Source organism: Panthera uncia, chromosome B1 (genome assembly GCF_023721935.1).
Source record: "Panthera uncia isolate 11264 chromosome B1, Puncia_PCG_1.0, whole genome shotgun sequence".
Taxonomy (NCBI): Eukaryota; Metazoa; Chordata; class Mammalia; order Carnivora; family Felidae; genus Panthera; species Panthera uncia.
In genome coordinates this window covers 64,066,695-64,078,855 of record NC_064811.1, presented here as the reverse complement: position 1 = coordinate 64,078,855, position 12,161 = coordinate 64,066,695, and the positions used below count along the sequence as shown (strand labels likewise).

The 12,161-nt window shown below is 47.6% G+C and overlaps 1 protein-coding gene across 1 annotated transcript in view; it reads right to left on the bottom strand.

Moving 5' to 3' along the window:
• PRDM8 (PR/SET domain 8) overlaps nucleotides 1-4,965 on the bottom strand; it is a 6,722-nt gene extending 1,757 nt beyond the window's left edge. The window contains exons 1-4 of the mRNA XM_049630709.1: nucleotides 4,369-4,965; nucleotides 2,599-2,819; nucleotides 1,375-1,606; nucleotides 22-962 (exon numbers count right to left, since the gene is read on the bottom strand). Coding sequence (XP_049486666.1) covers nucleotides 22-962; nucleotides 1,375-1,606; nucleotides 2,599-2,819; nucleotide 4,369 — 1,395 coding nt within the window. The 5' untranslated portion in view covers nucleotides 4,370-4,965. The remainder of the gene's footprint in view (nucleotides 1-21; nucleotides 963-1,374; nucleotides 1,607-2,598; nucleotides 2,820-4,368) is intronic.
• Nucleotides 4,966-12,161: the final 7,196 nt, after the last annotated feature.

Genomic DNA, 12,161 nt, shown 5'->3' with positions numbered 1-12,161 from the left:
GCCCGCCCCGTTGCCGCCCGCGCCGCCCAGCTGCGGCACCGAGGTGAAGGCGCTGCCCCGCGCCGGGCTGCCGCCCTCCAGCCGGCCGGGCAGCGGGCCCCCAGGCCGCGGGGCCAGCAGCTTGTCGGCGCCTGCCGGCGAAGCGGCCACGGGCGTGGAGGAGCCGCCGCCGCCGCCGCCCGCGTCCTGGTCTTCGGCGGCCGCGCCCCCGCCGTCGGCGGCCGCGTCCTCCTGCAGACCCGCCGCTCGGGCCGCCTTCTTCACCTCCACGAAGGCGCTGCGCTTGGCCTCGCCCGTCTCGGGGCTGGGCGGCGCGAAGAGGCGGCCGTTCTCTTCCAGGCTGAAGTAGCTGCCCGAGGCGCGGTACTGCTGCGGGGTGCACACCAAGTCCTCCTTGGAGGCGGGCAGGGGCCGCTCGGCGAAGCGGCCCCGGCCCCCCGCCAGCCCCACTCCGCCGCCCCCCTCCGCCGCCTCCTCCGGGAATTTCCTCTTCCCCTTGCCGCCGCCTGTGGCGTTGCCGTCGGGACTCAGCTCCGCCTCCTGGTGGCCGCCGCCGCCGCCGCCGCCGAGGCCCCGGACGGGGGAGCAGCTGTTGCCTCCCCCCGAGTTTTCGAGCTCCCGGGCCAGGTTGTGAAAGTCCGTGGAGGGCTTGGCGCCGCCGCCGCCGCCTGCCGCGGGCTGGTTACTGCCCTCGGGCGAGGGGGCCGGGTAGTGGTGGATAGGTCCGGCTTTGCCGAACTTGGGGCCCGGGCCCAAGGGCGCTTCCTGTTGCTGCGGCTGCTGGTCTTTGCCACCGCCCCCGCCCCCGTGATCCTTGGTGCCCACGCCGCCGCCTTGCTCTTCTTGGGGGCTGGCATCAGCGCTGTGAAGTCTCTTGGGGCAGCGGAAGCGCAGATGCGCCACATAGGGGAACTCAAACTGGAAACGTTGGCTGCATTCCAGGCATGTGTAAGGGGACGACCCTGCTTAGTGAGAAAACACCACACACACGCACGCACACACACACACACACACACACGTGCGCGCGCGCACACACACAGGCACACCACAGGATTACTAAGCATCGTCTCCAGACCAGTTTGCCATCACCCTTTTCACAAATCCACCTTCATCTCTCAGGACCTGAGTGCCTGAGAAAAGAGTATCCTGTCCGACCTGATCTAACTTTCCCTCCTGATTTGGGGCGCGGGGGAGGAGTGCAGTCATCAAGCCTAGTGTCCCCGATTCATCGTCACCTATCTGTCCCAGCTCGAAGTTTCCCTGCCCAGACGCCCTAAGAGAGGAAAGACGCCAGTGCGCCCGAGGGAGCCCCCGCCTCTCCCTGCGTCTTCCCCGCTAGCGAAGGGCCCCGTCGCAGGTCGCGAGCCAACCTACCATTCATTTTGCTGTGGGATCTAGAGGGGCAGAGCAAGAGTAACTCAGTCAGTTCTTTCCCGTACCAAACTAGTAACTCCTCGTCTTTGGCAATCCTGCGGAGAGAGCGGTAAAACAGCTGTCCGTTTTTTATATAGGCTTCAAGGTTCTGTTCCTCTTTATCTCTGGCTGATTGGACGAGACGCAGCCACATGAGACCTTCCGAAGAACCATTTGCTGCTGAGGTGTCTACCTACAGTTTGGAAAAAAGAAAGAATACAAGGAGGTAGGGGATGGGGGTGGGGGGTGGGGGAGACTCCTGTGAGAGAATGAAGCCAGAGGAACCGGACCATTTCCTCTATGTTATTCTTTTCCAGAGAATTATCTGAGCTCAAGCTTAACCAAGACCCAGGTCGGCACCCATCTTTGTTTTTGTAACCAGGAGGCAAGATAACGGTCCTTTGAAACACTGTATCAATCATATAGATGAAACTGTAGTTTTCATATATTGGTGAGGAAATTTTTCCTTACAATTTAAATTAGTATTAACCTCTTGAGAATGCACTTCTCAATTATCTCACATTACACAAGTGTAAGGGATTTTGTCTGTTTCTGGAAGTTAAAAAAGCAAGTTTATATCTTAGAAATTATTCTGTGGCATTGATTCATCCTCCTAATTTTGCCTTAAACAATTAATAGTTCTTCTTTGGAAAGAAAGAATGAGAGAGGAATTATATCTTGAAACTCATACAAATTTAATGTTGTTTTATTGTTAAGCCATTAACATCTTTATTAAATACAAATTCTCGGTATTAGCTAGCTTACTAGAAAGAGTAACATTTAGGAGAAAACTAGGCCTCCTAGGTTGGAACACAAATGTAGCCAATGCTTATAATAAAAGAACTTACAGAGAGTAGTTATTATGCAAACAGCTTCAACCCTGGTTGAAATCTGCCCCAAAGTTAAGAAAGTTGTGTTTATCACCAGGAAAGCCTAGGACTGAGGCAGCAATTTAGATATACCTGGTACTCCGAATCGAATTTTTGTCATTTATTCCAGAAATAAGTTGCCAATAATTTGAGTTTGTTTTTCTGTTTTTAATGTTTTGATCTGTTAAATAGGATGTCTCACATTATTTCACTTTCTACATTCAGAACCTATCTCAGATTGTCATTTGAATGATTCTTAGTCAGTTTTCAACAAGGCATTACCCTCATACCCTGTGCACCACTGGCCAAGACTTACCCGGAAGATATAGGGGACTGTTCTCTTGTCTGTGGACTTGAGCGCAATGAAAGCTATGCTGTCATACAGGGAAGTATGGCTCAGGATGCAGGGACCGAATATAGCATTCTCAGGGATGTCGCAGGTGGTGTAAACGCTGGTAAAAATATCTGTTAGACATTGCTGGACAGCCTTGGCATCTCCATCCCAGATGCCCCGCTGGATGCCTGAATCCTCCATCACTGGAGACAGATACACAGGACAAGGAAACAATTTATATTATTCCTTTTGCCTCTATGAATCCAGGCAGAACATTTCAACTCTTAGACAAAATTTTCTTGAATTTGCCTGATTTTTGCATAGCCTTTATTTCCAAAATAAAGCCAGTGGCAGATTAAGTCTGGAGCATTTTGAAAATGACAACTAAGGAGTACTTTCCTCTCCTTCCCACCCCTCACTCGCTTTTTAAAATAATTGGAAGAGTGGGAGCTCAGAGTGCACTGCTCTCCAGAAGGAAAACAGGGCTAGGAAAGAGAGATCGGGTTTTTGCATCAGCTTGGGGGAGGATGGGCCAGGATTTGGGACCAGATTGGGGAGAACAATAGGATTTTTTCTTTTTTCTTTCTTTCTTTTTTTTCTTTTTTTCTTTCTTTCTTTTTTTTTTTTTTTTTACTAGCATATAGTTTCCTGACTGAAAATAACTTTCAACCCTTGGGAGAAAGCTCTTCTCCTCTCCTCTTGTTTATTGAACTGAGTGGCCAGGAGTTGATTTGTTTTGTTTTGTTTTGTTTTGTTTTTCTTCCAAGGAGGGGAGCAGCCTTAGTGAGCAAGCAGAGACAGCCGAGCATGGCGAATGGATTTCAAGTGGAGTGTCTGGGCCACTGATTCTGTGTCAGCTAACCTTTCTCTGCAGCCTACAAGAGGGGACGTATGTCTGCTCATTACCATAATCCAACACTGTCCCTCCGAGGCTTTAATTAAAAGCAGCAAGCAGAGGTAATTATTTTTTTCTCGACATGCTTATTTATGGATGAGGGTGAATCCCAGTTACCTTGTTATACAAGGGGGTGGATTGAGTTGCATGTACCTCATGAAGTAGCAGGTACAGGGCAGGCCTGACGTGTCCCCTGGTTGAAATACTGTGTGTGCAGTGACTGGTGAATTCTCTCTTCCCCAGATATGACCCTGTCTGGGCAAGAGGGGGCAGCCCCACTTGTGTAGACCTCTGTGGGCTCTCCGACTAATCCACAGCAATTCAGAGAGTAATGCCCTGATGGAGGGCTCTGTATTAAACTGTCATAAAGAGACATTTTCCTTCCTTGGCCACGGGACACCCTTCCAAAACTTGTCATTTTTAAACAAAAACAAAGCAGGAATTTAAATTTTAAACTGGCCTTGAACTAACTGCCTTCTTAACTCTGACTGATTAAAAGACTCCCCCAAGTTGGTTTTTCCCTAACAACGTCGAGATAGGCAATAATTTATGTATGCTTTGTATAATTTAAGTAGCAGGAAAGAGTAGACCTAATTCTTTTCCTGAGTAGCTGTTCATTATGGAATAATATTAGTAATGTCCATTTTTATCCTAATGTCGATTAACCAATTAATCTTGCAAATGTGATTACAAGGTAGAGCTTTTTTTTTTTTTTTTTTTTCCTTTCCAGCTAACAGAGCATGAAACTTTGGTCAGCCTCTTTTTCCATTCACTCCGCTACATCCGGCAAATGTCAAGTATTGGGCTGTATCTGCCAGACAGAAATAAGAGAAAATATCCATAAAGTAGAAACTTACTTTATCACAGCATCTATCTCTGGGCATCTTTTACCCCACACACGTAGCCTTTCTGACCTCTAACTGCAAATTTAAATACGTTAAAAAATAAAAAGCCTTCAGAACCCCTCATCTCCTTTTCAACGGAATCCTATTCTCTCCTTTTCAGTTTCCTCAATTCAGCGTTTTATGCCTCAATTTCTCTCCTCCTTTTAAAAGTCTCTTTCACACAAGCGTTTCATTGTGCCGGGAGGTCGCCCCGTCACTTCGGGCAACAGCAGGGACGCAATCATTAAAATGCAGTTCTACCTAACAATATGGTGAAAAGATCCTCGCTACGCCGCGCTAATAGGGGTTCGCGTCGCCGCGGCGGCCGCCACGAGCCTCGAGCCGGCCACAATAACCGCTGGGCGAGAGCCCGGGCTCGCCGGCCGGCGTGCGGTCGCCCGTGCACCCAGCCGCTCGGAGCTCCGCTGCCGGCTCCAGGCCCCGCGCTCAGCGTCCGGGGGGGAGGGTCCTCCCCAGAGCCCGCGGGGCTCGCGGAGCGCCCGCGGCTGCCGCCGGCCGCTCGCCCTCCCGATAGGCAGGCATTGTCTGGCGGCCGCGCGTTCCCCAGTCGCTCGCTTCTCCCGGAAAGTGCTCCCCACCCGCTCCTCCCTTTGTATAACCGTATTGCCGGGAGAGATCCCTTCTCTTCTGGTAGATGACGAGCCGGACGGCAAAATTTTCCACTCTCCCCTAGCAAACCTGCCTTCCTCCCCATCCCCCTCCCACATCAAAGCACGGACACTTACCAGGAATAAGGTCAGGAACGAATCGCCCAAATAAGGCCACCTGGAACCGGGAGAGGCAATCGAGTGCTTCTTTTGCCTATTGTATCAGTGCATTTCCATGTCAAGAGGTGTTGATATTGCTGTCTCGTAGGCTGTACCTAAAGAGAGGAGAGAGAGAGAGAGAGGGAGAGAGAGAGCGAGAGGGAGAGAGAGAGAGAGAGAGAGGGAGAGATGGGGTGAAAGAGATGAGGAGAGAGTAAGAGGGGTGAGAGCGAGAGCGAGACAGCGAGAGCGCGCGGAGAGAGTTGTACAGATGGACCCGATGCAGTGACTGACTGGCACGCAGACACACACTTTTTGTTTGCTGCACATAATCTGCCCAATGACGCGTGACAGCCCACGTCCCCTCCCTTTAACTCTTTGCTGGGCTGGGCGCTCCCTCCGGCGCCGCCTGCCTCGAAGCGGTCTCTCTGGCCTGCCTGCGCCCCGCAGGTCCTGAGCTCCCCAAGTGGCAAAGCCTCTCTGGGCGCAGCCTGGCCCGCATCCTCCTAAAGCTTCGGCCCTCTGGGACTGTGAGGAGGGGGAAATCAGTGTCGAGGTCAGAAAGGGGAGTACCAAAAGACCTGGAGCGGGCCTTTCTCCGTTTCTCTTGGCACTTGGGGAACCTCTGGCAGAGAGCTGGCCACCCAGCGCGCGCACGGACCCCGCGCGCCTTTCCCGAGTCTGAGTTTGGCGAAGGGGAGGAGGGTTGCGGATTAGCCCCGCGGGATTCTCTGGCCACTGAGCCACCGCTGATTTGCGCAGCTAGTTGCCTGGGGGTGATAAAACGGCGTCAGCTCTCCCTTGGAGCGCTCACCCTACCATGCCCTTCCGAGCAAGATTCAGAAAGGATGCGCTTTGGTGAGAACTTGGCTCTGTCTCCCCCCGGGTCCAGAGATGGGGTGAGGTTGCTGGAGCGCGGACGCCACCAGATCGCAGCAGGGGACTTACTGGGGTCTTCTGGTCCCAGAACTCGAGTACCCGGGCGGGGGGAGAGGTGAGGGGGAGAAGGGTGGGAAGAATCCAGGTTACTAGGCTCAAGCAGTCCCAGCTCTTCCGCTGCCTGGCGAGCTCTTCGTTGTCCCGAGGGGGGTCCCATGTTGGGGGCGGCCCGTGTTCTAAGACCTCGGAGGGGGGTAGTCAAAGTAAAAATTATTACCGAGATGGGCTCCGGAGAGCAATTCACGTGCAGCCGGTGATGGAAGAGCGGATGGGGTTGCCGCGGCCGTCTCGGGAGCCTCGTTTGTGCGCTAAGCCACTTAGAGGCGCTGGCTTGCCCCTTTAGTGCAGCAGCTGAAGCTAATGACTTGAGGACTTTAACAGCCTGAAAGTTGACTCCTTCCACAGGGGCTGCAACACATTTTCGCTGGGGGATCTCAGGGTTCTCTTTCACCTTTCAACTACCAAATCCTAAGGGAAGAAAGACCTTTAGTGTATAGACAGCTCCACTCTCTCAGCCCCACCCACAACACCACTGCTTTGAAGGGGGGCGGTATGTTAGCTTTAGGATGAATCAGATTGTGTAGCCGGCTTAAGTGGACGGAACAGAACCACGACTTAGGAAGGACACAGCCTCGGTTTTTTGTTTTTTGTTTTTTTTTAATCCAGGCTGCAATAAGGTAAGTGGTTTGGGGGTTGGCAGAGCGTACCTTAAAAGGAAAGGGTGCATACAGTGTTTGACCCCCTCTCAACTTCGAGACCTCCCTCTGGCTCCCAGTGGGACAGCGAAGAACGTGCCCTTCCTCGCCGCACCCGCAGTCCAAGGAGGCCAGGAAAGGTTTTTGCCGAGGAGAAATAAAAATGTGGGAGTAATTTCCAACTACGTGAGTTCTCTTCTTAATGTCTATCTCCCCCCTACCCACCCACCGCCATTTCCACCCAGTCTTGGTTAGCCCCCTTCCCCCCCCCCCCTACACACACAAGTTCCGAGTTCTTGTGATCAGACCGGGCGCCTGCCTCGGTGTAAACTGGGACTCCGGCAAAGAAGGGTTGCAAAAGCCCTATATATTAGGCAAAACCCTATACATTAGGGAGGATGAGGGGAATTTCCAGGTTAGCTACTGAGTTTCAAAGCTTCTTAAACGGGAATTGTCTTTCATCTTAACCTATCATTTCTTTTATGCATGTATGAACACTTTTAAACATTGTGGTAAAGGGCAACTCTGACCAAAGCTCAATGTTGAGGGCTTTCACAAGTCCATATAAAAGAATCTGAGTGTTTTAGCCACTAGTTGTCTTATGACTGGACGCTTCATTCATATATCCTTTCTCTCTCTCTTTCTCTCTCTCTCTCTCTCTCTCTGTGTGTGTGTGTGTGTGTGTCAAGAAAGCATCTCTCCTTCCCCTATCACTTGTTTTAAAAAAGGGTGGAAGAATTAGAAATGTCAAAAAAATGCCTCAAACATCTGGAAGAAAACCTGCAGGGATGAAGAATAGTGGCCAGACACTTAAGTGAATTCAGAGAAAAAAAGGAAAAAGAAAGGGCAGGAGAGGCACAGATGTTAACAACAGCAAGTTAAGATAAAGAAGTAGCCAAAAGAGAGTTGTGGTCTCTTAGAGAGGTGTTCCAGCCTGACAAAGTGACAGTGTGTGTGTGTGTGTGTGTGTGTGTGTGTGTGTGTGCAGTGCCCAAGACCCTTATTCCATTACACTGTTGATCAGAACACTCCTTAGAACCTCCTTTTGCTGTTATGCAGAGAACAGAAAGTGTTCCTTTCCCAGGAAGAGTCATCTCTCCATTCAATTCCATTAAAAAAATTCTCCTACATATTGTAAATATAAAAGCATCCACTTCAGTGTGTGGGCACTTAGATAACCTTAAACTCTAAGTGGAAAACATTTTTCTTTCTGCTGGCCTTTCTTTTCTTAAATATACAGGACACTTAGACTATGTCTCCTCTGAAGTTCTGAAACCTAAACTCCAGTTTGTATAAAAATTAAAAAAAAAATGCTTCTGACACTTAAGTTGGGTGTGGGGAGCTTGACTGTCCAAATCCCAAGCTAGAAAATAGCTAAGATTCTATATATCAGTGAGGGGAGAGATGTATTGAGAATCTGATACTTGTTCATCAGATACTTGTTCTCAATTCCACTTTTCTGACCCCTAATTAAGATTTCCCTACTGATTTCAAATTAAAATCCCCAAATAAAAGAATTTCTAACATTCTATGAATCCAACCAACTCTCTATCTTATGTATTGAATGACTGCTATAGCAAAAAACAACTATGGGCAAGATTAAGCTCAGCATTCCTACTTTGAGGGTTTTCCAGTATTTTAAGTGGTGCACATTTTGCCTGGTAATATAAATGGTCTTAATGACAATTATTAATAGGATGTAAAGAAAATGTAGAAATTACTTTTATTTCCCTAGAAATTTATGGGCTAAAATGGTGCATAAACTACTTTGAAATCACTCTGTGTTATTACTTCCTGGAATTCACTGATACTAAATGAAGGATTGAGGCATTTATTCAGTTGCAAACAGTATTATAAAAATGCATCTCAGTCAATAGTTTGATCTAATTCACATGGAACAATGGGTTTATATTTGGAGCTCTTTTCCCTGGGATTTTATTTCCAATTAAATAATTAGAGAGACAACAATGAAGAGTGAAGGTATGTTCACCTTGCTCTGCCTTAGCAAGGCTTCCTGCAATTATGGTACACACACACACACACACACACACACGTAGACAACTGCAGTATTGTTTTGGAAGAGAAGGCTGGAGAGATGTTGATGAATGATTCCGGAGGTGGTGCCTTTTATGAACTAAGTGAGAGGGTGGAGAAAGTGTAAGAAAAGAAATCTGATTCTTAGAGAGTATTAGAATGGAAATGCCCTTTCTCCTCCCAGGGTAGGGAAATGGGGCCCCAAAATACCTCAACTTCAGTTGATAGGAGGCTGGTGAAGTCTCCAAGAATAACTCACTCAGGAGGATTATTACCCTTTAAGAATGAAAGCACATTATTTTGCTTTCTCTCTTCCTTTCCAAGTCCTGGTCCATCCCCCTCTAATCCTATTTCCAAAGCACTACACCAGCAAGTCTCAGTTGCCAAAAAAAGAAAAAAAAAAGCAATTCATGGTGAGAGGGAAAATGCACTGGGAGACAAGAGGATGGTCAATGAAACAGACTGTGGAGACTATTTCCAACACTTACTAATTTCACACAGGGAAGTCTCTGGATGGGGCTGTGAGTGTTGGGGGGAGGTACAGAATGGAACTTCATGGAGGGGTATTGCATTGCACAGCCTTATCTTGGAGAATAAGAAATGTTCTAAGGGATAACTCAGAGACAAGAAGAGGCAGACTTGCTGACTGGGTAAAAGTTTACAGGGATGGGGGGCACTTTGTTTTGTATAAGTGTACATGGCAATCTTAGTTTGGGTCTATTCCTTGCCTAAGTACTATAGGTGGTTCATCAGGGATAAAGGAGTGAATGTTTGCCAGGCTGGTCCAGGGATAGCCAGACTCTCAAAGGATGGATAATTCTGTAGCCTGGGAGGAGGGACTCCATTCTCTCAAGTTCAGAGATCATTACTCCTGACTCACGTTTTTCTTGCTTCATCCTGTTTCTCAATAAATGTAGTTGTTTTTTAATGCTGGTGCTCTACTACAACTATTCTCATTATGATTATAACCTACCTTTCTCAAGCTTATAACTCTGAGGGATCTCAAGTTCCCCTTCCCCTTCTTTTGGGAGTTCAGCTGTGAGCTGGAGAGTCTTTGAGGACTTTGTGTAATTCATTTCCTCTCCTGGATCTGAGTCCTGGTTAACTGGCTTACTAGCTTCTGAGTATGACTTTTAGCAGGGCTGGCAAACTGAGGTAATATTGGAGACAACTACCACAAATCTGAAATCAGTGCCTCATGCTCACCTGTGTGACTGTGACCTGTGAACCAAATCCAATATCCAGCATCTGACCCGTTAGGTTCTCCCAGCTTTTATGCCACTCCCCATATAATATCTAGAGAGCTGGCAAGGACTATCCCAGTTTTGTCAAATCTGTAGGTTACAATGTCCTTCCTAGACTCAGACACCACAGTGCTTGAATAGGTCTCAGCAGGAGGAGAAGGGTGGACAGAAGGAACTATAAGTAGGGCCACAGTCACCACTCCAAGCTTCCTCACTCCCTGATCCCAGCTTTCCAGGAGACTGGGGACCAAGGGCTGTGGAGCAGTCTCAAATGGGAGAGAGCATCAGATTTTAAGAAGACTGACTCTAGGCCTTAGGAATGTCACCACGTTGAGAGGTCCTACATCAAATTACTTTACACAGCCAGGAGAAGGGACATTATCCCAACACTCAGTACTTGAATCTCACCTCTTTATCTCTCTATTTTAGGCTGTGTATGATTCCTGAGTTAAAAAGACAGGTGCTGATTGACTTACACTGGGTTAATACTAGGAGAAATACCTAGCATCTGATCCCAGCTAGTTCTCTGAGGTATGGACTTTGATTTTAAATTGGGCTGCTGGGGGATGAGCAGCATAAACATTCCTCTCCTGGGAAGGGGGTCTAGGAAGAATGCACACATGCCCAGGACTTTCTAGCTTGGAATCTGTCCATGGCATACTTTCCTGAAGGCTAAAGAGAGAGGCAGACATCTGATTTTCTCTGAGGAAAAGGGAGGCAAATAAAGGGGAAAAAACTGAAAAAGATTTGGGGGAATAGATATCAGTCAGTAACCACACAGCACCAAATCATATTGCTTTGCTAGAGCCTTGGAAATATAGTTTGATTTCTTCACAAACTATGCTCTCATACCTAAACTGCTCCCCTGGTCATATAACATATTGGACTGTTTGAGTGAAAACCATCTTTCGTGATTTTGATTCAAGCATCATAGGCACTTAAAAACTCCCAATGTAAGTCTTTCTTCAATTCTAATACTTGGAGAAGTGGTATCTCAGAGAATTCAAAGATCAACTTGCCACAAACAGCAGTAACTGCATGACTACTATAAACAATACTGTAGATACATTACCAAATATTAGAAATAGCATGCAAGGAGATTGAAAGTTATATTTGTTCTCTTGCTGATCGAAAGGCCAGTTCCCAGATTGATTTGATAGTCTTCTGGTAATATAATATAAACATAACCAAGATATAATTCATAACCTCTTCTAAAGTTTTGAGGAAAATTCATATTTTAAAAATAAATAATATCCAGAAATATCAAATAAATTATTCACAAAATCCTAAGAAAAATAAACATATTGACTATAAAGACCTGGATGTTGAGGTTCCCCAAAGGCCTAGAATTCAGTTTAGGTCTGAACAATCTTTATATCTAATCAGATATGGTTCTCTAGCATGTGTGTGTGTGTGTGTGTGTGTGTGTTTAAGCTGGTTGGGAGTGAATATTGTTGAGGGTAGCAATTAAAAAAAAACACTCAGGACTATCATTTTTCTTGACTCCAAGTTCACAAAGTAGGCGGTGCTCCTTGTATGTTTTCACGTAGGATAGTTCTGGAGAAGATAGTTTGTGTGAAGTCATATAGAAGAGCAATTGTTCCGGGAGAAGCCAAATTGAATAGAGTTCTAAAGAATAGATTTCCCACGTATGGTTTTAGTACCTAGTACCTTGTGTGTGTGATCAGGTGCCTCATAGCATTATCTACACTGCAGAATCAGTTTACCTGGGGTTCTAGGAAGTTAATGTCTCAGACAAGTGGGGATCATCTGAGTGTGTGAAAATATCTTGGGGAAAGTCAATGTACTGAGAGTGTGGCTGGTTCCATGCTTTATGCCTGCTACACGCCGACAATTTCTGATGTCTGGAGTCCCTGGTGTCCATGTCTTAGTAAAGAGCACAGCGACAAAGCTGAGTGCAGAGAAGGCCAATGACAGACATGGGGTTCGATGTGGGCTAACAAGGTCACCCTGGGAGAGACTCAGGAGATTACCCTGACAGTATCATGAAGGGAAGACACGGCTCCCACTATGTTTGGGATGAGTCACCAAAGAGTATGGAGCCTCACACTAGACAGGACCTGAAC